The sequence below is a fragment of the Hirsutella rhossiliensis genome, assembly GCF_020360975.1.
Source record: "Hirsutella rhossiliensis strain HR02 chromosome Unknown scaffold00003, whole genome shotgun sequence".
NCBI lineage: Eukaryota > Fungi > Ascomycota > Sordariomycetes > Hypocreales > Ophiocordycipitaceae > Hirsutella > Hirsutella rhossiliensis.
The window spans coordinates 4,738,812-4,764,898 of NW_025408669.1; the positions used below are offsets into that span (position 1 = coordinate 4,738,812).

At 61.3% G+C, this 26,087-nt stretch overlaps 6 protein-coding genes across 6 annotated transcripts; 4 read left to right on the top strand and 2 right to left on the bottom strand.

The window, feature by feature from the left end:
• Positions 1-535: 535 nt before the first annotated feature.
• Positions 536-2,119, top strand: HRG_03699 (NHL repeat-containing protein; the record flags this gene model as incomplete). The annotated part of the gene is made up of 4 exons (XM_044862170.1): positions 536-841; positions 926-1,321; positions 1,404-1,768; positions 1,828-2,119. The coding sequence occupies 4 exons, from the start codon at positions 536-538 to the stop codon at positions 2,117-2,119; spliced, it is 1,359 nt and encodes a 452-aa protein (XP_044723196.1).
• A 1,088-nt stretch (positions 2,120-3,207) lies between these two features.
• Positions 3,208-4,080, top strand: HRG_03700 (uncharacterized protein; the record flags this gene model as incomplete). Its single annotated transcript, XM_044862171.1, has 1 exon — positions 3,208-4,080. The coding sequence occupies one exon, from the start codon at positions 3,208-3,210 to the stop codon at positions 4,078-4,080; it is 873 nt and encodes a 290-aa protein (XP_044723197.1).
• A 653-nt stretch (positions 4,081-4,733) lies between these two features.
• Positions 4,734-7,975, bottom strand: HRG_03701 (fungal specific transcription factor domain-containing protein; the record flags this gene model as incomplete). Its single annotated transcript, XM_044862172.1, has 5 exons — positions 4,734-5,627; positions 5,728-6,682; positions 6,749-7,458; positions 7,510-7,621; positions 7,686-7,975. 5 exons carry the CDS (start codon positions 7,973-7,975, stop codon positions 4,734-4,736), a joined length of 2,961 nt encoding a protein of 986 aa, XP_044723198.1.
• Positions 7,976-9,424: 1,449 nt separating this feature from the next.
• Positions 9,425-11,453, bottom strand: HRG_03702 (major facilitator superfamily domain-containing protein; the record flags this gene model as incomplete). Its single annotated transcript, XM_044862173.1, has 7 exons — positions 9,425-10,088; positions 10,135-10,384; positions 10,430-10,686; positions 10,742-10,781; positions 10,855-10,913; positions 10,974-11,283; positions 11,375-11,453. 7 exons carry the CDS (start codon positions 11,451-11,453, stop codon positions 9,425-9,427), a joined length of 1,659 nt encoding a protein of 552 aa, XP_044723199.1.
• An 11,779-nt stretch (positions 11,454-23,232) lies between these two features.
• HRG_03703 (coiled-coil domain-containing protein) lies at positions 23,233-23,954 on the top strand (the record flags this gene model as incomplete). The annotated part of the gene is made up of 2 exons (XM_044862174.1): positions 23,233-23,384; positions 23,447-23,954. 2 exons carry the CDS (start codon positions 23,233-23,235, stop codon positions 23,952-23,954), a joined length of 660 nt encoding a protein of 219 aa, XP_044723200.1.
• Positions 23,955-24,390: 436 nt separating this feature from the next.
• Positions 24,391-25,512, top strand: HRG_03704 (ubiquitin-conjugating enzyme domain-containing protein; the record flags this gene model as incomplete). Its single annotated transcript, XM_044862175.1, has 4 exons — positions 24,391-24,461; positions 24,529-24,623; positions 24,679-25,364; positions 25,432-25,512. The coding sequence occupies 4 exons, from the start codon at positions 24,391-24,393 to the stop codon at positions 25,510-25,512; spliced, it is 933 nt and encodes a 310-aa protein (XP_044723201.1).
• Between the last annotated feature and the right edge of the window lie 575 nt (positions 25,513-26,087).

Consider the following 26,087-nt stretch of genomic DNA (forward strand, 5'->3'; position numbering starts at 1 on the left):
GGCGAGCCTCTCCGTATAAATTGCCGTAGCGCTGCGACGGACGTCGGCTTGGTTTAATTGGCGGGACAATATATGGCCGTGGATTGGTTGGCTGCCGCGCCTGACCGCCCATGCTTTCCTCGGCGTCGTCACATCGCGCGACTCGGCCGACAATAGAGAGCGCGAACCACCGTTGTTTGACCGGCACGAATCGGCACACTGTGAGGGGAATCCCTGGCTGCGAGCGCGAGATGCGGAACGCAAGACAACAAGCAGGGAGGGGGCGATCGATGGCTGTCCGCAGACGATCGGCGCCCGCGTTGGAATGATACCTGCCTCAAGCGACTCAAAGCCTGCGTCGACGAGGCCGTGCCAAGGCAGGCTGGATCGAGGACGCCACCCGTCGGGGAATAAATAATCGACATATCAGGTACCATGGTGTCGCCCGGGGAAGTCTCGAGCGAACCAAACGGAAAAGGCCATTCTGAACTCGTTCTCTCTTGGCGCGCATGCCGAAAGGCCTCCCATCCATCGGATCACCATCGGATCCGTCCCCATGGCGCCCCCAAGAAGGTTGGCCCTGCTCGCGACGCTGGCCGCGGCGCTGTCGGTGGTGACGGCCTCGACGTACTGCCAGTACGAAAAGCCCGCGGCCAAGCTGGTGACGGCGCCGGGCGTCGAGTACAAGGTGCTGCTGGATGGCCTGTCAGACCCGCGCGGCCTCGTTGTAGACACGGAGGGCAATTTGCTCCTGGTCGAGCGCGGTGGCGGCGGCAAGGGGGTGACGAGGGTGGTGCTCGATGATGGCCATGGGGCCCATGTCTGTTTCAAGTCGAAATCACAGCTCGTTCCCGACTCCAAGGTGCGTGTCCGTCGGCTCCATCTTGTCGAGAAGCCTGCGCGTGTGAACACTGCCGTCAAGTCCACAGCTGACCACTCATATCAGCTCAAGCTCAACCATGCCATCGCTCTCTCCAAAGACGGCCGGACGCTCTTTGCGTCGTCGTTCTCGGATGTTTATGCTTGGAAGTACGACGCCGTCGAGGGCAAGGTCGGCCAGAGAAGACACGTCATCACGGGCATGAGGCAGGGCGGACACGCCACGCGCACGCTTCTGATTCCAGAACTCAACCCCGACCTCCTTCTCGTCTCGCGCGGCTCCGACGGCAACGTCGACAAGGGCACGACGGACATGGATTCGGCGCGCAGCCAGATCCGCGTCTTTAAGCTCGACGAGCTCCTCAACGCCGACTACCCAGTGCAGTACTCGAGTGGGGCAGTCCTCGGGTGGGGACTCCGCAATAGCGTGGGCGTCACTCAGGATCCCTCGACGGGCAACATTGTAAGCCCCCGGCCTGTCCTCACCAGTACGCTGCGCTCCGGTAGAGAGAAGGTTGGGCTGACGAGGCGCGATGCGTGCGCAGTGGTCGGTTGAAAACTCGCTCGACGACATGAAGCGCAGGGGCAAGGACATCCACCAGTCTAACCCGGGCGAGGAGCTCAACTTTCACGGACGGCCCGATGACACGTACAGCGACGTGTACGGCAAGAACTTTGGCTACCCGGTGTGCGTGACCATGTACGACAGCTCCAACGTGGGCCGTTATCCGGGCGGCGCCGAGACGGGCAAGCCGATGGTGGGCGACCACATGCCCAAGAACTGGACCGACGACTGGTGCCAACGGGAGACGGTGGCGCCGCGCATCACGTTTGAGTCACACCTTGCGCCGCTGGACATTAAGTTTCAGGACGACGGCTCGGCGGCGTACATTTCTTTTCATGGCAGCTGGTGAGTGTGGACCCCGAGGCACATGTCTCTCGCACGGCAAGGGGCTGACGTGAATGTAGGAATCGGCAACCGGCAGCGGGATACCGCGTCAGCCGCGTGTCCTTTTCCGACGGCTTCCCCGTGCACGAGAGAAACAGCCGTGAGGCCGAGGAGAAGGTCATTTGGAACGCCGACGAGTCCGTGTGCCCCTCTGGATGCTTCCGGCCAGTGGGGCTGGCGATGGGGAGGAGCGGCGAGAGACTGTTTGTGACGAGCGACGCAACGGGGGAGTTGATTGTGGTGACGGGCTTCAAGGGGGATTACGGACGGTCCCGTGGGAAGTCCAAGTCGCGGGGTGGACAGGGTTCATGACCAACGACGACTTGTCCGTATCGTCGCTTTGGCGAGTATTGAGTTGTTTTCGGCGAGTTGGCGAGGGCGAAACGGGATTTCATGGACTAGGTATGATGTGGGATGCAAAGCAACAAGAGGCCAACTGTCGTTATAAAAGTGAGCCTAGATAGCTTTGATGTACGAATAATGGCGCTGAATATGAGCGATTGTAAAGAGTTGGCACACCGCGTGTGGGTGTAAAAGCGTGGGTGGCGCGGGGCGAAAGGCGCCTCGGGGACGGACCGCCGACGACGGTGACCTCGGCGATGGCCCCGGCCCCACTCGCCGGATCTCCACGTGACCTGTCGCGTTCCGTGTCTCGGCCCGAGGCGGGGCCGCGTACTGCGCAACACACCGTGTCCGACGGCGCTACAGACGGCGGCCGTACAGTAGATATACAGTGTAAATAGCGGCGCTTTATTGTCTGGCTGGGCTGGCGGGCCAACAATGGCTGACTTTGACCCGCAGAGTTAGCGTGCGTCTAGGCCCGGCCCTAACTCTTTACAGCGGACCCCGCCTAGCGACGACCATAATAAACGGCAGCTGCCAAGATGACGGTTGAATTACATGCATGGACTTCCTCAGTTTTAACCAAGGCAGTCCTTTGTAGGTAGTGAGTGCACATGCTTGCTTATCAGTGTGCAAAGTACGACTAGAGAGGTACAATCGACATCTTACTGGAGATTAGATAGTCCCCCAGATAGTCCTCCCGCCTCTTCCCGCCGCCTCCCGCTGAGCGCCTCCTCTCCACCAACCAACACCATAAAACAACAGCCGCCGCCCACCGGGGACGACGGGCGAGAACGACGGTCTCTCACTCTGCCTGCCCGGCCGACGCGGAACCCACACACTCTCACGCACGCACGCACCCAAGGCCCTGCAGAATGGACCGTTGAAGACCGCTGACGCGCGGGCCTTGGCTCCCCCGGGGGAGGTTTTCGTGCGACCGAGAAACGCGACGACGATATACATCTACCCTCTCCCCCTCTCTCTCTCTCTCTCTCTCGCGCGCGTCTTTACTATACCGCTCAAGACCCATACCGTCCCCCTTTCTCCGCCGGGACAGGATGCCCGCCCTCGCGCCGAAGCTCGACCCTGCCGGTGTGCGCGCGGCCCCCGACCCTCCATCCCCATCACCGCCGCCGCCGCCGCCACGAACATTCCGCCTTCAACAGCAGCAGCAGCAGCAACCAACCCCAGACGCCACCCACGCCGAGACGGCCGTCGTCCCTCTTGCCGCCCGCCAAAACCCCCTCCCACCCGCCTCCTCGGAGAGCATCATCCCCGCCACCTACGGCTCGCTCTACGACTCCCCGCCGCCCGGCACCGTCGTCGCCATCGTCCTCGGCTCCGTCGCCGGCTTCCTGCTGCTCGTGCTGCTCGTCTACGCGGCCCTCGGCTTCGGCCCCGCCCGCCGCGGCACCACCGAGTCCGGGTCCGTCGTCCACGCCGCCCCGGCAAGCGTCTTCAGCCTCCGTTCCCGCTCCCGCTCCCGCCTCGCCGCCCCGGACCCCCACCACAAGCATCATCGTCGCCGCAGCAGCCGCCGCCGCTCCGCCCGCCGCGCGTCCGAGACGGTCGAGGTGCGCACCCGCGAGCACTTCGTCGTCGACCACGCCGCCGCGTCGCGCCCGCCCCCGCCGCCCGCCCCGAAGACTGCTGCCTCGGCTCCCCGCATGCCGCCCCCGCCGCCCCCGCCGGGCGTCGTCGTGGACGACGGCGACGACGAGGTGGTGGTCATCGAGGAGCACAGCCCGCCCCCGCCTCGCAGGAAGAGCCGCAGGCACAGCGGCCGGAGCCGCCGCAGCGACGAGGAGGCGCGGCGCGGCGCCTATCGCGACATTGAGCCTGATCGCTTCGCCGGCGGCGATGCGCCGTTGCGTCATGTCAGGAGAGAGGGGAGCAGGCGGTATAGCCCGGACCACGGGAGGGGACATTGACCGGCGTACCCCCTCTCTCTTCAGGAATTCTGTGTCCCCTGTCTTGAAATCAGATTATCTCCAGCAAGCTCTCTCTGTCAGGCAATTTCTGGCCTTGGCGCCACGCCCCTCTCCCGACACTCCCCTTTCCTTTGCGCCTTTTCCTCTTTATCCTTTGTAATGAAGCGTCGAGAGAAGCGCGCTTGGCGTTGGAGGGCACAGGCAGCGGCGCCGACATGGGCGTGGATGCCCCGTGGACCACTTAGACGCATTCCGCGCGCCTGTTTCCTCTGATGGGGGAGGCAACAGAGTTGGCGGTGCGGTACGTGGAACGCCGGCAGGGGCTTGGCGAGACTACAGGATGAGGAGACGCTTGATGATGCACGCTGCTGTCCCGGTCCATTTCCAGCCAAAACATGCCCTTTCCACTCGTCAGCTCTCCCAGACCTGTCCCTCTCCCTGCATTGCCTCGCGAAAAATATTGAGCGCCCGCCGCCGCCTTGCTGCGCTGTCCTCTCCTCTTCCAGGGGTATACTGTACACGCTGTCCACGACAGGTTTCTTTCGTCGGCTTCGCCGCTCCGACCGACAAGACTGGGCTTCTCTATTACTCGAATTCATCCTCTTTACTCGTCTTCCTCGTGGCCCCCCCCTTTGCCTCGAGAACCCTCTGCTTCACATGCTGATGCCGCCGCCGCTCGACCCATGCGAGCTTGCGCGCCCGCGGCCGACGCTGCCGCCGTTGCCGCCGCCGCTCTGCTGGCCACCGCCAAAGAAGAAGGTGTCGAAGGGATTCATCTGCTGGCCCTCGCCGTAGTCATTGTACGTCCCTTCCCAGTTGATGCCGAAGCCCAGGTCCAACTGCGCCTGGTCCAGCCCGTGCATGCCGTCGCCGCCCAGTGTCTGCAGAAACTCGAGCGTCTGCGAGTCCGGGTAGTCGCCCGCCGAGCCCTGCGCCACGCCAAACGGCTGCTGCTGCTGTTGCTGCTGCTGGCCCATAAAGGTGCTCGCCGGTTGCTCAAGGTCCGCCCGCCGAGACATGGACAACGGCGGCGACGGGGCCAGCAGCGGATCGATGGGCGAGGAGGACGGCGGCCGCGCCCCCTCGTGGCTCATGGCGTTCTCGGCGGGACGCGGCGCGCCGTGCGGGCAAGCCGGGGCCATGTGCGTGTCCGCGTCAAACGTCTTGGCCCTGCGCAGAGGCGGCGTCTGCCCTTCCCCTGTGGCGGCTGACTGGCTCGGCGACGACAGCTTGTCCGGCATGGGCATGTCAAGGTGAAACGCCGACCCCTGATCCGCCGACTTGCTGTGCCCGTGGCGCGTCAACTGCTGCTGTTGCAACGCCGTCGACGACGCGACGCCAGGCCCGGGCGCCCAGCTCATGTGCCGGTGCGCGTGGTGGCTGCCCGGCCGAGGGCCGAAGCCGCCGCTCGAGCTGGCCATTTTGATGGTCGCCTTTGCCGTCCTGTCAAAGGCGTCGCGGCACGTTTCCGCGGGCGGGCACTTGTCGATCATGTCGGTGAAGACCGACTTTGCGGCCAGGACGGTGAAGTCGACCTCGTCCATGGACTGTTGACGGTCAACACGGCTTCTCTCGCATGCATCAAGACACGAAAAGGACAAGGAGACAAGGAAGGGCAGCTCGACCAAAGGGGAACGAGTCACGTACCAAGCGACTGCGCACGACGGGGGAATGCCAGATGGCGTACAGGTAAGAGATACCCGCCATGAGGAGGTGGTGCGTGGACAGGTAGGTGTAGCTCACGAGGCCGCTGAGGTGCAGCTGGCGGTAGATGCGCAGAATCTTCTGCCCGGCCTCGGCCACCTTGAGGTAGATGCGATCCTCGTCCTCGCGCAGCTCGACCGTGTAGGCGGCGGGGCTGTTGACCTCGTCCGACGTGTTGTACTCGCCCTCGAACATGACGGGCACGCTCAGGCTCTGCCGGTACAGCATGATGATGGCCTGCCAGTAGTTGAGCTCGAGGAACTCGGTCGAAAAGGCCACGCCCGTCTCCAGCCGCGTCGGCGCCGCCGCCTTCCACTCGTAGAGCCGCCGGTCGATGTCGATGCGCCACGTCCGGAACGAGTCAAAGCACGCGAGATAGGGCGACGAGAGCCGCGCGTGCATCTCGGGACGATACCGCGCGCCCTGCCTGTCGTCGCTGCTGCTGCTGCTGCTGCTGGCGGCGGCCCGCGCCATCTGCGCTTGGTTGTACTGCAGCACCTGGAGCATCTCCGACTGCAGCATGCGCAGGCGAAAGTAGTGGTGCGCCACGTGCTTGTAGCTGGGCCGCAGCCCGTTGCCCTCGGGCTCCTCGAGGAAGCCGGTTGGAGTGATGAAGTCGTCTTCGAGCAGCGAGGGCAGCTCCGTCGTGATGACCTGGTCGCTGACGCCAAAGGGCCTACCGACGCAGGTGCTCACGAGCCTGTCGAACGAGTACGTGCACCACCAGAGCCGCCGGCGCATGTCGCGGGTCCATAGCCGCCGCCCGCGCTCCTGAGCACCGCCCCTGGCCACGTCAGGCCCCGACGACCGGACCTGGGCAGGCCCCTCAACGTCGCCCCCGTCCTCGTGGTGAAGCCCGAGGTCCACCGCAAGCCGTACCGCCACTCCGGTAATGTACCTATATCAACAGTCAGGGGGGCGCTTTCATCTCCTCGGGAGTCTGCACGCGCAGGAGTGCTCTCACCAAAGGCCGGGCGGCACGGGGCGCAGCAGGGCAAAGTTGGCGAGCAGCAGCACGGCCTGCAGCACCTCGAGCCCTCCGCCGCTGAAGCTCAGGCACGACTCGAGGTGCACAATGGCGCTCGCGTGGTACTCCTCGGGCCGGCGCTGCTTCCTGGTCTGGTGCATGGGCATCTTTTCCGATGCCTCGGTCTTGACGGGCTCGCCCACAATGACGCCGCAGCCTATGGCAAAGACCATGTTGAGCAGGTACAGCTCTCGAGCCGCCAGGTCCTTGCCCGGGTTGTCGTAGGCGTGCTCAAAGACGTGCATAAATTGGCCTCGATGGAGGATAGGGATCTGGGGGTTGGCGTGTTCGAAGTAGAGAGTGACGAGCCTTAGCCCGACGTCCTTGTCGGGGAAAGGGGCCGGCTGGATGGTGGGTTTGGTATGCAGGCCGAAAAAGGAGTCACGCATCGAGGTGCCGCTTCCGCCAGGATTGCGATGGCCGGATCGCTCGCCTGTGCCGGCCTGATCAGACACGGAGTACTGGACGGCGGCATAGACGACTCTGGCAAACGACACGCCCGAGGCCGAGGCCAGGGACCTCGGTCGGGAGGGACTGGCGATGCTAAGCATGGCCGAGCTTTGTGCCGTCTTCTTGGCCTTGAGCGACTCGGATGCCCGGTTGCGCGGCCTTGCTGCGTCGCGGTCAGCGCCATCCCCCGGCCGTGACTGGTCGGGGAAGCCGTCATTGGCGCCGGGAAGAGGTGTTGCGGCGCCGACGGGAGAGGGCCGGGAGCACGGCTCTAGATTCTTGGCGGGCGGGAACGAGATGTTGTTGGAGAGGAGAAGCCTCTCGAGCTGCTCCACGCGGGTCTCGAGGTAAAAGACATAGCTGGACAAGATCAACAGGGCGCGGGACAGCAGGGCGCGGGACAGCAGGGCGCAGAGACTCGTACCTCCTCGGGATTTCCTTCTTGGTGATGGGGTCGTAGCCGACGCAGGCGACGCCGGCCTTTGCGCAGCTCGCGCAGCTGGGCAGCTGCTGGTCGCAGCGGTTCTTGCGCAGGCGACAGCGGTTGCAGGCGCTCACGTTGCGAAAGTTGCTGCCCTGGCCGGGCTTTGGCGGCGCATCGGCCGTCGGGCTGGCCAGGCCGTTTCGAGGCGAGCCTCGGTCCGAGTCGGAGTGGCGTTGACGCTTGATGCCCTGTTGTTGCGCTTCGGGAGACGGAGGCCCTCGCGAGGGCATGATGCAAAGGGCTCCCCCCGGCGCCGAGGCTGTATGGGATGGGCTTGGATCGAGCGAAAGTCGTGGTTGGTGTCAGCGGGGTCGCAGATGGAAAAAGTCTTCTGCTGCTTGCTTGGCACACACTTTTCTGTCTCTCTCAAGTTGGAGCTCTGAAGCTATAGTCGATTCATTCTCTCCCGAGCCATGCGACCAAGCAATGATTCCCGTGGGCCAGGTTCAGGGTGAGTGCATGGGCCACCGGCAAACGTCAACCTCGGCTGCACCATTGGTCCTCGAGCGGTGAGACGAGACGAGACGAGGGAAGCCTCTCTTGTGGGCAGGCGGGCGACGAGGGCAGGATGAGACGGTACAACTTGGACAAGGGGCCGGCGCCGGCGGGTATGCTGGACCGATGAAGGAGAGGCGCGCCACCGAGAGATCAGAGGGAGAGCTGCCTGTCTGCTTGTCGTGGTGCGTCTGCCCACAAAGGCTGTCTGTCCGTCTTGCTTTGGCCGGTGCATGGGTCGCAAGCGCAACGGCGGCGGCCATGTGGAAAAAAGGGCGGAGAGAGTGGAGAGAGAGGTCGGCGCCCCCGCATCGTCAAGGCAAGCCACTGTGGCCATTCCCTAACCGGCATCGATTACCCGCCCCCATCACCGCCGCGCTCTCTCTCCGTGGGCAGGGGCCGAGGTCGACACCATGGTTGCTGGCTCGCCGTAGGTGTACCGGTTCTGCAGTTAACTTAGGTACGGATTCGCATGCACATCGGGTGAAACATGCTGCCGTCGTCGAGTCTCGGCTCATCCGCCCCCGTGCCGAGACACGCCAAGGAAAATCAATGAGCCCTGTTTTGCCAGCGAGACACCCTCTATTCTGTCTCATCACACAGGCCCAGGTCCAGCCTGCATCTCGTTGCGCGTGTGCGCAAGCCTCTATACTCTTGGGCGCCCATGTGCAACAGATATGCCCCCCTTCTAGAATCATGAGGGCTTCAACGATCGTGTATCCTTGTACTCTCTATTGCCCGAGCCCGTCCATCCCTGCCTGTGCACAACGCCCGTTGCCCCACGCAATGTTGCCATTGCTTTACTTCCCAGTCAAGAACTGGGGCCAGTTTCTGACCCCAAGAATCCTCAGAACACCAAATGGACCGCAGCATGCACCATTTGTCATGCTTCCAGACCCCAACCCGTCTCTCGTCCTCGCACGAGTTAAAACATTTTGTCTATAAGCCGCCCAGACATGTCCTGTCATCTTGCAAAATCTCAGCCAACGCCAGTCTCCCGTCGCTGCCGCCGAATAAAAAATGGGTATTGGGCATCAACAAATTCGTTGACTAAATCGCAAACGACAGCGATAGGAAAAGATGAGAAAAAACGGGGAAATATAAAAGAGGGGATAAGGCGGACACCGACATCTCGGACAGAAACGTCTGGCGCGGGCCAAACGACTTCCCGCCACCCGGGCCTGTCAGGAGGTCTCGTCTTCGTCGTACAGAAGCCGATCGTCCAGCAAGGCTTCCTCGTCCTCGGCAACGGCAGGCTTGGTCTCGCCCTCCGTGATTTGGGAGCTCAGATAGGCGCCAGCAATGGTGACAAGCCCGCTGAACCACCACGCCAGCCCAGAGTATCCCGTCCGCAAGCCCACCGCGTACAGGATCCCCGACACGGTAGGGCCGAGAGCCCGGCACAGGCTTGCCGTCGACGCGGCGATTCCGTTGATGGTGCCGAGAACCTGCTTGTTCGGCGCCGAATTTGCCAGGAGAATCGCGTTGTTCGGGTACGCCATGGTCGCGTACGTGCACTTCCAAATGACCAGAGCATAGACGGCCGGCATCCTCAATCTCTCCGGGATCAGCACCAGGTACGGCGTGACGAGATAGAGGGCAAAGTACGAGAAGGCCAGCATTCGGAAGAGCCGGAGCGAGCCCAGCCGCCTCGTCACGGGCGGGACGATGACGTAGTTGGACAAGAGTGAGTAGACGCCCTGGACCGACATGATGACGCCGATGGTCTTGGTCTCGAGGCCGAACCCGTCGACAAACTTGAAAGGCAGCTCGACCACCGGATCCTTGGGCGAAGAGGTGCTCAGAAAAACGGGAAAGAGCTGGTCAAAGGTCATTGTGTGGCTGGTCCTTTGTTAGTGACAAGTCTGAGGGGGCCGGATTCGGAGAGACGCACAAGGCCAAGATGCCGTACGAAATAATGTTCAGGATGACGGGCTTGGTGAAGATCCTGCTCTTCTGGCCGGACTGAGGCCCCGGGCTCGGAGATGCAACGGCTGCCGCCCGGCCCGGACCGGCTTGAGGTGCGAGCTTGGGTGAGTTTTCGCAACTCCGATATGCGGGCAGCGGCTCGTCTTCGTCGCTCATCGTGGCGTTGGCTCGAGAACAGCCATCCAGGGCGCCGTATTCTCCCTTTGATACGTCGACTGTGAGCAGACCCTGCTTCTCTAGGGAGCGTCCGCGGCACTTGCAGACTGTGGCTCTTCGAAACAAGGCGGCGATACGCGATCCGAGCTCCCGACCCCGATCCCTCTGCAGCTTCTGCGCGGCGTGCGTCTCTTCGAGGAACAGGAAGCCAACGACGACACCGATGAAGACGGTGGCGGCACTGAACAGATTGGGTAGCAGGTAGGGATATCGATCCCAGATGGTGCCGCGAGGAAACAATTCCGGGTAGCTGATGCAGGGCCGTGCCAGGGCTCCGCCAATCATGGGGCCGATGATGGATCTATACGCCATAATGAGAGCTTGCACCTAGTCATTAAGCCGCTGGGAGAACGCACCCGATACACCAGACCATGGGCATGATGGTGTAAGCCCGAGCTGCGACTAGTCAGCGGGCCGTCTCCCGAGGACCAAAAAAAGAACAAGAGCCAGCATTTCCCGGGGCACTCACGCTGCTGCTCTCTCACCGTGACCAACTCGGCAACCGTGGTCTGCAGGACGCCAATGTTTCTGAGCCCCCAAAGTCAGCGACGCCGGCACCAACAAGGGGATCAGCCATGGATGCCATACCCGTTGAGGAGACCGCCGAGAGCACGCGCAAAGAGCGCAATTGGCAAGCTCGGGGCGAAGCCAAAGACCAGGACGCTGAGGGCAGTTCCGAGTAGTCCGGCCAGGAGCACGGGCTTGCGTCCGATCTTGTCGCTCAACCTCCCCCACATGACGCCGGTAGCGAATTCAGCCAGGGTGAAGGCCGAGGTGACCATGCCGGCATAGACGGAGATTTGGCTGGCGTCATCTGTGATGTGGAAGTCCTCAATCATGTAGTAGATGTAGGGGAAGATGGACATGAAAGCGATGGGCTCGCATATCCTGCAGCATGCTGTGGCACGACTGCGTCAGTACCGGGGCTGGCTGACAACGTCGTCCCAAAGGGGGGGGCCGAGGACGACGATTGGTGCGAGGGTCCGTACCTAAAACAAACATCTGCTTGGTCGGAAACGGCGGCTTCTGTCCTCCCCGTGTCCCGGGGCGAGCCGCAGCGGGCGACATGTCTCTTCTCATGCTGTCGTCAACAGCCCAAGTCTCGGCCTGGGGCGAGCCAACTGTGCGTCACCTGGTCCGGCTGGCGCGAGCGTGGGCTTCCAGCAAGCTCGCGCGCGACAAGGCACGTTGCCGGCGAGGCGTGGTCCGGGCTGGCTTGCCTTACGGCAGAGGAGATGGAGCGGAGAGGCAAGACGGGCCACACCAGGTTGGTATCGCGGGAACAGGAGCGACCTGGCCAACTACAGCACACAAACAGGACCTTGAGCGCTTGGGCAGGTGGCCTTGACGGGCGAAGGGGTAGCTGTTCGACGAGGTGTTGGAGACAGACGAGTCAGGTGAAAGGGAAGACGCCAAGTGTGGCCATGAAGGAAGCAAGTTTCTTAAAGCGTTTGGAAGGCTCGGCAGAAAAAAGGGACGAGGAGAGCTGGAGATGAAGAGCGGGAGTGTCGAGGCATATAAGAAGGAAGAAGGGGGAAAGCACGGAGTTGGATGTTGGCGGAACAGGTACCTCGAGCACATTGGCAGGCGTACAGGTACAACTCATCGGTATACAAACACACGTATGGAGGCAGGCGGCAAGGGAAGTAGCGAGAGGGAAAGCAGGCGCGAGCCAGTAGCGACAGAGGGAAGGAAACAAGGAGAGGCAGAAGGAGAAGAAGGAGCAAGAAGCAAAGGTACTTGACTTGGTTGCTTGGCTTCCGTCGCGGCCCCTCCACGTCCGGGGTTGCTACATGAATCTCGGTACCCGTTGGGCCAAGGCCGGCACCAGATTAGAACGGGCGGTGACATGAGAAAAGGGCCCTCGGATTTCCCCTATTACATCCAAGCGGAAGGCAAGCACGACGATGGATGCGGCGAAGTTGGCTCACACCAGCCCCCAGGACCGGGGGGCACGACATTGGGCCGTGCGTGGGGCCCATGAGCCTTGCGCCGAGCAGAAAAACTAAAAAAGAATAAAAAAGAAAGGGTTGAGAAGGAAAACAGGTCAGGCCGGGTGAGGTGGTGCTGAGGTAGCGGCCAAGTACCGTGCAAGGAACAGTTGGAGCTGGGAGTGCTTCTCTTTGCCTTTGCAGTAGCCACAACGTCCGGGGGAGGGGCGTGTGGATAATAAACCCAGCCATAATACTGCACATACATACATCCCTAGACTCTAGACACACGCACAAGCACATAGGGCACTACAGATTGCTGCCGGCCTGTCTCATCTTGACTTTCCCCAACTCTCACCTACTGGTAGTTACAGACTACCTACCTGCCAAGTGAGCAACATCTTACTAGCCGGTCAATCCAGACTGTCGAGCACAAGTGCCTGTGCGCAAAGCACGCATATATCCAGCAGGTATACTTTCTTGGTACGCCCCTTGTCATTGAGCCGATGGGGCAGGGTATCCTTGCCGGCAGCAAGGCTCTCTCGTCAGAAAAGGCCCAGTTGAATGCAGGCATGTACGCACGGGGTACAGTACGGAGTTGGCAGCCAAGCCAAGGCAAGGAAGGCAAAGAGCGTCGCAGTGGGCATGTACGGAGTACATACATAAGAGAGGTGGGCGGCAACAGCAGAAAAAAGAAAGGAAGAAGAAGAAGAAGAGAAGAAGAAACCAACGGGGGTGGGAATCACACGCAAACACACGCAAACACAAACACACAACAAGGGGGGGCGAGGTGAGCTGGCAAAGGGACTCGGCACTGTACCGCAAAGGTGCCTCCAGCTCGCTTGCTTCTGCGCCGTCATCGTCATCGTCGTTGCCAGTGGACGAGGAAAGGCGGCGGCGGTGACAGGGCTGTCTTGCCCCGGTTCTATTCCAAGTATCCGCCTCCCATGTACGGAGTACCCATGTATCACCAAGGCAAGCAGCGAAAGGGGACTCGTCCCAAAGCCGCAAAGCCGCGCGTACCCACCAAGTACCAGCCGCCTCAGTCCCCCTGTGCCTTACATTACCACAGCACCATGTCTAGATGTACTGTAGATACGCGTAATAGATGCCCAGCTAGGTACCTTGCCAGCCATTCTTGTAGGCATGAACCCGCAGCCTACCCAAGGCAGGTATCCATCACGTTGCCTTGCCCTCGGTAGACGCATGCAACTTGTCAACCATCATGTATGTACAACAAGGCCGGTACCTCGCGCACCAGGTATGCCAAGTCCAGCATGTCCGAGGTACGATACCTGCCATTACCTTACCTCCGGTCAACCCATCTGTCAGCTGTTGTCCCCTGACGAGGCACGAGAAATCGGCAGAAGCGAGATGCGGTCGTGTCTGAAAAGCAATACAAGGCAGCCCGGTACGCACATGTACGAGCACACGTTGCCAAGTTGCCTCCTCCATTGCCTCGCAGGGTGAGACTTGCTGATGAATCAATGTGCAAGCGGGCAAAGGAAAAAACGGCACTTTGAGCAAAAGATGCAGTTACCGCTGGGTATGAGGTAGGTAGGCAGGCGGGCTGCATGGCTCGCTGCCCTGTATCTGCAACTGTCCCTCCGCCCTCCGCTAGGTACAGTACCTACCTGTGTGACAGGTACTTGTGTGGGCGTCCGGACCTCCCTGGCCGCCGCCTCGATTGTCGGTCTTGAACTTCGGCCCATCTCGCATCTCGACCGCCCGCAACAAAGCCATGTACCGTCCGACGCAATTTAGCAATCGGGAAAAGGGGTGGGGGGCATCCGGTGTGCGGGACCAGGCTGATGCTGCATGTATCCCTTTGGGGGCTTGCTCTACCGGGGGCCCGGACAGCCGATACCATCCTGCCTTGCCGAGCACAGGCGGTACGAGCACGGTACGGCAGCCTCCCGTGGCCCATGTGCCTTGACCCCACCGCCAGGCCCTGCCGCTACTTCCGGCCCAAGTTCCCCCCCCGTACCGGCCCGCCAAACATGCAAAAAGCTCACCTTTGCTGACAGCTTGCCTGTTGCTTTTTCCTCGCCGGGCCCCCGGTCACTGCTTATTCTTCTTCGTCTTCTTCAGCGCCAATATTTTCAGGCGCACACCCCGTAGTGAGTAGTGACTGTCGTCGGGACTCAGCAGCACATGCACGGCCCCGCTGGCCACGACGGGTGACGGGCTGGCTTCTGCACTTCCGTTGCCCTTGTCCGTTGTGCATGCCGACTCGTCCACCTTGACTCGCATATCTTACCGCTTCGCCATGAACCGCCGACTCATGACGAAAGCCCATGTGCGATGCGCCTTGACCGTGTACTGTATCTACCCCAAGTCTGTACGCCCCGCGCCCCCCCTGACGGTCCGTTGGGTCATGATGCAACGGACAAGCCATGCAACGCAGCCACGGCCGCGCCCTTGGCCAAAGGTCGAGTGATCCGTGTGGGCTTCCTCGCTCACGTCTCTTTGGGCTGTTGTGCTTTTGCGTCTTCGCTCGCCCGGTTGCTTTTTCGCCAACGGCGCAGGTGACGAAACACGGGTGCCATGCCTTGACTGCTTCGCAATATACTGCACAGCAAGTCAGTCAAGGGGGGGGTGCCTTGTCTGGCCTCGTCCTGGCCTTGTTGTCCACACCCCTCCACTTCCACCGGATGCGGTATTCCAGGATTGCCCCGGCCGCTCCCGTATGTACGATACAGCAATCTGAGCCCAACCAGGGCCGCCGAAATGTCTTTGTCCTGTCCAAACATCGGGAGCCACCGCCGTGACGTTGGCCAGGACAGCCAGCAAGACAGCGGTCGGGCTGCAGACGGGCGAGGCGAGGCGGTGAATGTTGCAGTGAGGCGGACGTCGGTTGTGCAACTAGATAGCCTGACGGGCAGATTTCCATGGACGAGATGGGCCACGGCATCGGGCCCTGGCCGAAAGCCAAGGAACCTAGGAAGCAAGGCACGCATGTACACATGCACGCGGAATGTATCCAACTCGTCTGTCTGGTGCCGTTGTCCGGGCCAAGCCGTCCGTACAAACCGACCCAGCGGTCGTCTCGGCGCGAGCAGCGCTTCTTGGCACAACGGTGATGACAGGGTCCAGTTCCGGGCCCGTCCAGGCCGCGAATAAATTGCCTACACGCTGCCCGGCTCGCTCAGTGGACTCTGGCACCGTGAGTCGTCGACGGCCACGCACGCTTCCCATTCCACCGAGTTCGCCAAGCTTGGCTGCGTGCCATCGACCTGGCAAGGTGTGTGCGCGTGGCGTCGCAGCTCGCAACGTGGCTGTCCATGAGATCCGATAGGGGCCAAGGAGCCGTCCGGTCTGGATAGGGTTCCGTGCTGGCAATCGTGTGCCACGGCCGGCACGTTTGTAGACGTAGTACTCGGCCGGGGTTACCCGCCGTCAGATCTGCATCCTTCCGCCGACGTCTTGCGTGCTGCATTCCTTGTATGTACTGTGCCCGTACCCGGCCACGTACACTTGTTACACGGACTTTGCTGACAACCCAATTTCGCGCGCGATCCGCCGACCGACGTGAGAATGCATAGACAGTACTGTAGGGAAGGCGATCCGCGGCCAAGCGACGGACTCGGCTGCACACACCTATTCGGCAAACATGCCGTTCGGCACAAATCCAAGAGCGCACCCAGTCCACTGCAGCCACGGCCTCCTGGTCACTGATGCTGTACGCTCGCGTCACACAGCCCGGGCCACGGCGGAGCTTCGTTCCTGCGCAGGCAGTGCCCAAAGGCGCGGTGGATCTGGCCATGATGCGGCTTGCAGGCTCGGTCGCGCAGGATAGACGTGAGGCTAGTCTTCAGGCTTGGACTTTGGTTGATTGGGAAGCGTCGGAGGCAGCATTCGAGCTCCGGAGCTGGCTGAAGCCCATGACTCGGCGAACCACGGCGAGCTTCGGTCGGCTGCCACTGGCTCTGCGATTCAAAGGGCGGGAGTCACAAGGCCAACTACGCATTTGCTCCCTTGCGGGGAGTGCAGTTGTACATCAGCCACGTGGTGGAAAACCCCCGCCCCTCTGACGTAAGGAAGTAAGTTATAACGGGCTGTGACTCCGGGCGCTGTTTCAGTTGTTAGTACTCCGTACGCAGTAGGCCATATACCTACGAAGCCCAAGGCATTGCACACGTCTCCTGTCAGCTGAAGCTTGGTAGAGCGACTTCTGGACAAACGTCCGGCCGGGCCAGCGCACCCACAGGACCCGAGGAAATGGTCGTCGCCGGGAGCCAAGTCCCGCCACATCCCACTACATGTCCGGGGACACGGACACGGGGCTCCTAGGAATTTCTTCTTTGAGTGGGGGGGTCGAGGGCAGGAATGGCGGTGATAGACTGCCATGCTGCTTCCTTTTGGGCAGTTTCGAGCGAGCAGGAGACGGGCAAGAGACGGGCGAGAGACGGAAGTCTGCTCGCGGCTGCGCCAAGCATGATTAGACGCTACGGTAGCTTGGGGGGTCCCATTGCTTCTGGAGAACCCTGGTCGGGCTGCCAACATCTACTGTACCTACAGTCCTGGAAAGGCATGAAAAGGGGGGGGGTGCGCCGTCTGCCATTGGAGAGCGTCCATTGATTCCGGTCCAGTGCTCTGGGCCTTACGGCAGAGTCCCCGGGACCTGCTGCCGGCTCCACAGCGCTGGCAGGGAGAGCATGGGGTAGGGCACAGGTACTCGGGGGCGAGTTCCGCTGTCAAATGGGGGCCCGTCCTCCACTGCGTTGCTTGTCTGCCGAGCCTCGCGTCGGATGCTTCGCTGGCCAACAAAAGCGCCTTGTGCTGGCCGAATCACAGCTCCGGAGGTCAAGGATGCACTCGCCAACCCTTTCCCGGTGTCAGCAAGACCGGGGTGTCAAGGTGATACAGTTGCGTGACTGATGCCGACAATCAGGTGCTTGGCTGGCCGGTGAGGGACCCGGAGGAAGAGGATTCCAGGCCGTCCGGGCCTTGTCCGTCTTGATCCAACAACTTGAGGCCTCCGTAGACCAGGCATGGACCTTGCCCTACATGTGGCAGCATGCATGTCATGCAGCAATACCAACAGTACTGTAGCAGGCCGGCAGCTCGTAGCTCTGCCAAACCCGACGACTTGGTCGCACCTAGTAATTAAAGCACTGGTCGACCTTTGGTGAAGGGCGGCAGGGTTACACGAACGACGTTTCGCTTCTCTTGCAGCCATCGATCATAACGGCCTGGGCGTGAAAGCGCTGGGCTGCTGCATCTCGTCGCAAGCTCGTTGGCTTACTTGGCGACGGTGCATCGAACCCCCCATTTTCCACACCCCTCCCCCCCCTGGATGCCTTCCCACCAACAGTCCGCGTCCTCCCAAGCGAATGTGCTTCGTAAGTACGGTGCATTTTATTAGGCTGCGAGGGCGGCCGTTTTGGCTGTCTCGCTCACCGCCTGTTTTCGGGCCTTGTGATCCCCCACGCAGCCCGAACAAGTAATCGGTCAGGCAGAGAGTGGTTGGCGGTGCCATTGCGCCTGGGCAGCCGTCCCGGACGGGGAGCATGAGTTCCGGACAGTGTGCTGTTAATGTACTGTACACGCTCGGGGCTTGGCGGGGCTGGGCCGGCCAACAGCACATTTGCTGTCGTCATCGCCAGCGGAGCAGCGCAAGGTCCAGCGTTAGCACCTGGAGTGGCCCGGCTCATCAATCCACAATGGCAGGCTCCCGCGGAGGTGACCCGGCTACCCGGTCGTGACGGAGTGCGGTTCCGTTCCCCGGCGCTGTGCGTGGGCACGGAGCGATACCGTAGCCTTTGAATGGTTGGTCGCGGCCTGGACCCGGAGAATAAATGTTTGCCTTTCTTGAGCTAGCATCAGGAACTAGCAAGAATACGGTCGGTAGCGTCGCATGGCGCCACATCTCGCACCAGGATCTCGAGACGTCCTTGCTGGAGGTGGCATCCTCTGCAGGGCGGGTGGCTGGCTGGACTCCCGGTGGGCTGGATTGATCTGATCCAACAGCAGCCACGGCACGCACTCGTCTTGGGGGCTGTTTGCCACCGGGTGCGGAATGTACTTGCGATTGCGGGAGGAGGGAGGCCGGGGGGCGATCAAGTGGCATGGGGAAAAAGGAAACAGCCGTCGGTCATGGAAAACATTGCGCTCCACTCGACCAAGTAGCGCGCCCCACGGAACTGAAAAAGGGGCCCCAACGTGGTACATGATGTGTAGAATGCACGCTTGCATGCTTTTCCGTCGTCGTGAACGGCTGCAGACGAGGCCAGAGGCAGATCGGGAGCCCGATGGCTGCAAGGCACGCGCCGATGTCGTTCGCATAAGGCGCACCTCGCACGGGAAAAGGCTTCTGTTGATACGACCCTCGCGCAAAGCAGACGAGCGGAGCGGCAAATGCGGTTGTACATGCGAAGAAACTGCTCAGCTGTGCGTTCGGCCTGCCTTGGCCAGAAAGGAGAGTTGTGCTTTTTCCCCCTCGACGTCCTGGGCCCAGCACCACGCCATCCAGCTGCAACTGTATGCTCTCTTGGTCCATGCTCAGCTGAGACCTTCTCGAAAGCTTCGAGCGCGCCGAGGGAGGGAGAGTGTGGGCTGGGGGTGGGTGTAGCCCGTGGTGCCACGTACTGGTTCCAGCGACCATGTGATTCGTAGCCGCTGCGTGCATATTGGGATCAACTTGCTCCGCATCGATTTGCCGTCTGGCAAAATGGACGAGGTCATTTGAGCCCCTCGCCCGCGGCAAAGGGTCCAGGGGCCGAGCGAATGGGAACGTGGCGGAAGGAAGATTTTGTGCTGGTGGCTCGCCAGCCTGGATCGTCAGGGCTGTTTGATTGGCAGGCGCCGACGGAGTAGACGGAGTAGTGGCCTTCCCCCGGCGTTGCAGTGATCGATGAATCATAATGTTGGCTCCTTATCGCCCTCAAATTTCACCACCAGAGCTTTTGCTTCATCAGCAGACATTTATCTCCTCAGCTTCCCCCTTTTCCGTCTGCCATCCGAATCAACCATTGCAAGCCCCCACATCCGCAGGGCACAGTGCAGCACTGCCTGGCACCGCACAGTGGTCGGCCGTCGTCGTCGTGCGGATCAAAGAATCGCAGTCTCAACGCCTGCACACCTCCCCCGCGGCTTGCAATGCCACCGGAAGCCACGACGCCGACGCCGTGGCGTAGCATCCGTTCTGTTACCGCCGGGCGTGCCTGAGCCGTAGACGCACCACGACGCAACGCCTGGCGCTGTTCCACTACACACAATCTCGCCAACTCCACCGCCAGAACCCCGCGCTGCTGTGCTCTTCCAGGCGTCCCCGGAAGGCCTGATTTGTCCTACGGGCCAGGTGGCACGTCGGAATGGATCATGTCACCGTTGGCTCAAGTGATGGAACCACAACGAGGCCCTGGGCGGAAAGCCACAGCGAGGCAGCAACTCTTCAAGACGCAAGGCAGGCGGGCTCTGGATGCTGGCGCAACGCCAGATTTCTCGAAATGTCTCGTCTCTGTCAAGGGCGACCCCGTATCTTGGGAGCCATTGACGGTTTGTAGTCACTCCTTTTGCTCGTATCCTCGAGCACCCTGCCAGATGTCGGGAATAGCACCGTCCTCTGCTCTTCTCCGTGGCCCGGCATACCCTGTACCAAGGCACTACAAAAACTGGCTGGGTGTGTAAATCAATCATCGGTACGGGCACGCGATGAATGGCTGGGATTTCTTCTCCCGACGTTGAGCATCGTCTCTTGCTCGCTCAAGGCTCATTCCAGTCCAGTCCACCCGCCGACGCCGTTCCCCGCCGAACGGCCGATGGCTGGCCTCGTTTTTGCACCCCAAAGAGCTCACAAGTGAACCCTGGCCGGGACCCCTGCCGAGACCCTGCTTCTAGAGGCAACCAAGTGCATACACCATGGCATTGTAGCATGTACACCGTATTCGTACTCCGTACATGCACAGGTATAAATAGGCATGTGTGTGTGTCTACGGATACGACTATCCCCAGGCGTTCCGGCAGGTATTCCTACACCCGAGTGCAGGTACTAGCTACTTGGGGTGGAAGCAGAGACACGGCCACCTTATCCAAATCGTTGATACCTGCAGACTACGTAGCAGCCTATGCCGGCAACGTGCTGTCGAAAGCCACCTCGGCAGAGGAAGGTCCGACTTGCAGAGGAGGCCGTATCTCTCTCCATGGCCAGATGTCAGGCCACCCTCCTGGCGGCAGCTTGGAAGTGGATGTCGCGGAAGGTTACCGGGACTTCACTTTGCACGCCTGTGCCGCTCGACAACGCCATTTCGGCGACTGACAGCTCGACTCGACGTTGGACCAGAGAGTTGGCGAGGTTTGTCCGTCGACTCCGAGTACGGCTGGCTGATATTAGGCAAGCCTACATGTATGGCTGCTGCAAGCATGTACGAATGCTTCGTACATACATGCCAACAGCACAGAGACATGTATATCTACTGCACATGCATCGCGGTTCCCTGAAACGGAAACGGAAACGGTACAGAATGTCGTGGGGCCGGATCGCGACCTTCCATCGCCGCTGCTTCCGCGGAGGCATGACGGCAAGGCGGGGTCGAGGCGGCAAAGGGAGAGAGGGAGAGAGGGAGAGAGGGAGAGAGGGAGAGATGGAGAGAGGGAGAGAGGGAGAGATGGAGAGAGGGATGGGCACATCAGACGATGCCACCACCTTGTACCGATGTTGGCACTGTAAGCTCCGGGTAAGCTTGATATGTCATTTCACACGAGACGCGATATCTGACAGAAGCCCACATCTAAACGGCCGGCGATCTGATTCCCGATTGGCTCAAGAAGCCGTCACCTCGACGGCTTACCCGTAGTTCGCGCTTTCCTCCGGGGGTTCTGGGACTTGTATATCATCTGATGGTCAGCTCGCCGAGGCTCCAGCCACGTCCCGAAAGGAAGCGGCTGCGTCGAGCGAGACGAGAGGCTGCCTTGGCCATTGCCTTCTGGACCAACCGGCGGCGCAAGGCGAAACGCCGCCACAGACGCCTTTCTCTCCCCATTTCCCACGTTGGGAGCCCTGTGTCTCCTTGGCGTTTAGGCTCTGGCGCAAGCATGCGCGGGTGGTGTCGCACGTTTCCCTGCTGGAGCCGCAGCCTGGAGGCGGCGTGTGGTTGCGTCCGTGACGCTGTGGCCAGCGGCTTGATCTTGGGCTCGGATGAGCTTGTTCCTCCTCTGTGCGACCTGCCTTTGTGCCAAGCAGCAGGCCTCGTCCTAACCTGCTAGGTCCGAACCTGCTAGATGGCAGACGGCGATGAGACCGACCGACCGCAAACAGGAGATGGCCCGCGAAAATGGGATACAGCCGGGCCATGTATTCATCTCCGAAGGCGAAAAGGGCCGAGCTGGCTGAGCGCAGCGGCGCCACTGTCCGGTGGCCACCTGACCGTTCGACTCGCCATTGAGGGGGGTAGAGAGAGACCGGCCAGTCGATCTCTGCCGTTGCTGCTGGTTCGTCTCTAATTGCCCGGCCTGTTTGTCCACCCTGATGGCTCGAGAGTCCAGCGAGAGACTATGGATCTCGAAGCTTCGGCCACTCACGCACCTCGGAAGTGAACAGGCGGGGAAGGACGACTGCTGGACTCAAGTTTCCCCAACCACGCAATGGACGCGGCCGTCCTTGGCCCCCCCCTCAAAATCCCCCTCTCCCCCCCCGCAGCTGGCCACGGTTGCACCGACTGCAGACCAGTGTATCTCGAGACAGATTAATCTGTCTCACCCGAGAGGGGGGGGGGGGGCATAAATGACCTCGCCAAGGTACTATGACGCCTTGCAGAGGAGGAGGTTGGGGTAATGCCGCCTCAGCCCTTGCATGTGGCCATCGCTCAACATGGAGGTGTCGCGAAGCCGGCATCGTGAGGTTGCCGCAGTTCGCTGTTAATTCTTGTAGGAAGACATGGCCGCGGCAGTGAACAGCCGTCAACGGGGGCTTGTGGCGTCTCCCTACTCCTTCTCTCTCTTCGATGGCCCCTTAGGCGTTCTGGAATGGACGACCAACCATGGCTCGGCTCGTACACGGGGGGCAGCGACCTTGCAGCTGAGCACGTCAACGTCGACAGCCACTCATGAGACCCCCCTCGCGATCAGTGATGCCCCATGTTGCATGCCTGGACCAGGACTCTGGCCTGGAACGAAGCGGGCACGGCTCGTCGAGAGGTCTGAGCCGGAAAGGAGCCAGTCGTTGCAGGCCACGCGACTACGGCCAGGACACTCTCCCCCGCTCCCCGCCAGCCTGGGCTGCAAAGCGTCATGATGGACGCAGCGGGAATCGAGTCCCTGGTTGCCGCCAATTCCTGTGTTGCGCCTGAAGCGCAGGGCAAAAGGGCGCCCGCAATGTAACACAAGCTGGTGCATGAGCACCAGCGCCGGGTATGTTATGTATGTAGGCCGTGGGCGGCAGGCAGGCGGCCGTGATAACGAGAATGAGAAGGAGGAGGAGGAGAAGGAGGAGGAGAGGAGGAGGAGGTTCTGGACCGCGGAGATGGTCCTTCGAACTGCCTACTTAGCAACCTGCGGTGTGGGAAGGCCATTTATCCGGGGCCTCGGCCGGCATCCCTTGTGCAGGCCCGGCGGTGGTCAGACCGGACATGATGAGCCTCTGCGGCGTCTCGGTCAAGTGGAAGGCCCGGGCGTGGATGCAAGGCCTTGGGTGTTTTCCCATTTGCAGATTCAACTGCATGGGAGTATCCCGGGGCTCAAGCAGGCGCAGGTGTATCGGTACTCGCGACTACATTGGAAGTCTCGACGAGCCTTGTGTTGCCGTCGACGTCGTTTGTGTGGTTACAGGGCGAAGTTTAATTCGCTGATGGTTGCGCGAGCCCCACGATCCCCAAATGCCTTACCTCATCACGGTTGGTGACCGAGGCGGGCACTTGGTGTCGATTGGTCTGGCAACAAACCGACTCTTGCACCAACGCAGCAGACTTAGCACCGCCATGGCCGGCAAAAAAGGCGACAACAGCAAGAAGGTGGCTGGCAACGCCCGCAAGGCCGAGGCCGCCGCTCAAAAGTCGGCCATCGAGGACGCCCGGCAGGAAACCGCCGAGGCGGACAAGTGGCAAAAGGGAGCCAAGAGCAACGCAAAGAAGTGAGTCAGTCGACACGACGCTCGACACCCCAGAACCCGCCCGCGCTGACCGTCTTCTTCAGGGAGAGCGAGGCCGCCAAAAAGGCCGAACAGACCAGGAAAAAGGCCGAAAAGGATGCGCTCCTCAAGGAAGAAGAGTCCACCATGGGTGGCCGCGCCGAGCCCAAGAAGTCAAAGGCCCCCATCAAGAAATCGCGCGGCCTCGACCTGTCGCAGCTTGACGGCGACTCCTCGGCCTCGGCCCTCAACGCCTCGGGCATCGACAACGCCCTCGACGCCCTTTCCCTGACGGCCGGCGCCGACGACAGCAAGATAGACAAGCACCCGGAGAAGCGGTTCGCGGCCGCATACGCAAAGTACGAGGAGAGGCGACTGCAGGAGATGAAGGCAGACGGCAGCGGCACGGGCCTGCGGCTAGAGCAGCGGAAGCAGAGGATCCGCAAGGAGTTTGACAAGAGCCCCGAGAATCCCTTCAATCAGGTCACGGCCGCATACAACGCGACGCGGGACGATCTCTCACAGACCAGGGCACACGAAATGTCAAAGGTGGAGAAGCGCCTGGGCCAGTAGGATGGCGCTCCTTTAGATACAGCCACCTGTCCACCTCCTTTGTGTCTTCAGATGCTGTCTCGGTCACGGCGTGGCATGGCGCGGCTCGGGAGAGGTTCCTGTCGATGGGCCCTTGCCAGACGGCACGCTGCGTGCGACACCAGCAAATGCCAAGTATTCGCCGGCCATATCCATCGCGCGGGCTCCATCGTGCTGGCACCTGTTGCTCCGGAATGAAGCTATCCGTAGTTACCCCGCCGCTGCCTCACCGAAATCAAGACCCCTCCGATGATGTTGTGGCTTAGTTGCCGCCAAGCCCCGGCAGAATCGCTCACCGCCCGCCACCCGACGAATGCCAAGGGGCACCTCGTCCCGTCACCGACATGTCCCGGCAGCAAGTTGAAATTCCGCCATCCAGCCTCCGCTGCTCTCGTGCTCGTCTCACACAGGCCGCAAAATGGCGCCCCTCAACACCCTGAGTCTCGACTGCCTGCCGTCTCTGCATAGACAGCGTCTCTTCTCCGAGTTGTACGTCTGCATGGGCCTCCTCCCGCCTCCTTTGCCAGCCGGTCGACTTACACACCAGCTTCATCAGCGCTGGCCTCAGGCAGGCATGCCCAGAAGGCGTCTTCGTCACCTTGACTCCCGGTGATCCTACTGTGTGGTCCGCAGTTCTGTTTGTTCGCCATGGTGCGATTGCCTCCCGCTCACCCGGGATCGAAACGCCGCTCACTCGCTTGCTCAGGCCCCTACGCACAGGCAGTGCTTCGCTTCCAAATATCGTTTCCCGACTCCTACCCTAAGCTGCCGCCTCTCGTAACCTTCTCTACCGACATGTTCCATCCGTTAATATCGCCACTCACCACCTACATGTACACCACCGACATCCAAGACAACGGAACCGTCAGCGCCAGAGATGAGGAGCGCCTGCGCCCCGGCGGCTTCAGCCTCCGCCATGGCTTTCCAGAGTGGTTCGGGCGAGGCAGGCGGGCGCGGTCCGGGAGCAGACAGGTGAGCGGCGAGCAGCCTCGCGGTCCGGCTTCGGCGCAGATCAGCCGAGCGCCGTCGAGTGCAGGCTCACCCGCGTCCGACGCCGAAGGCTTGTCAAGTCACCCGCCAACAGGAAGGCAAGACCTCTCCATCTACCACATCCTGAGGTATATACGAAGCACCTTTGACTCGGAAGATGTCCTCGACTCAGTCCCACTCGAGGCGGCGGGAAATCCCGGGGCCTGGCACGCGTGGCGAACCCATCGCCGCAGCTCGGGCGATGCCGAGTCGGGACAACCCCCCCCCCAGGCACCTCCCGCAGCGGCTCGGCAGTCAGGAGAGTGGAACTGGGACGGTGTATGGGAGGATAGAGTGAAGAAGGGAATCGCCGTGAGCCTGTCAGATCCCGTCTTATTTGGTGGCAGCGGGCCAGATGAGCTGGTGAGTGATGCGATGATGAGACCGATGAGGCTCTTTATGCGGCGCAATACTGAAAGCAGGTGCCCAGATCCGATTCCTTGCGATGGAGGAGAATGACATCGCCTCTGTCAGAGAAAGCATATGCCGCACTCTTGACAACGAGGCATAGCTGCGAGGGTCCGCACCGCTCACCGTCAGACACCACCAGCTTACACGACAGTCGCTTTGAGCACCCGCCCTTTCCCTTGAATTCTACGCTTACGACACGCGGTTGCACCCTGGAGGGGCTACTAACACATGCTTCCATCATCACTGCGTGGGTGCCACAGGAGAATCGATACCCCTGAAGTCGCGTTCTGCTTTGGCCAATACATGTTGTTCCCGTGCTCTGTCTGCCACCCCCCTCCCCTCTTGCCGCGCCATTCATTCATGCAATCACGAGCAAGGACGACGGTGGATGCTCGGGGCCTGGCGGGCTCCTCCCACCTCTCCGCCTTTTGTCTCGTCGAGGCTTCCATCACTATTCTTGCTGTCTTGCTGGTTCTCAAAGCGCGCCTCCCTCAGCGATGGCCCACCATAGGTCAAACAGGGCATTGCAGAGTCCCGCTAGCCGAGACTCCTTCTCAGAAGAGTAGCATGCCAGACTTCTCGGGCGATTCCGACGTGTCGAGTTCTGGACATGGCAACTTTCATCATCTTAAATCACATTTCCCACAGGTCAAAACCATCACATTGTTACCTCGA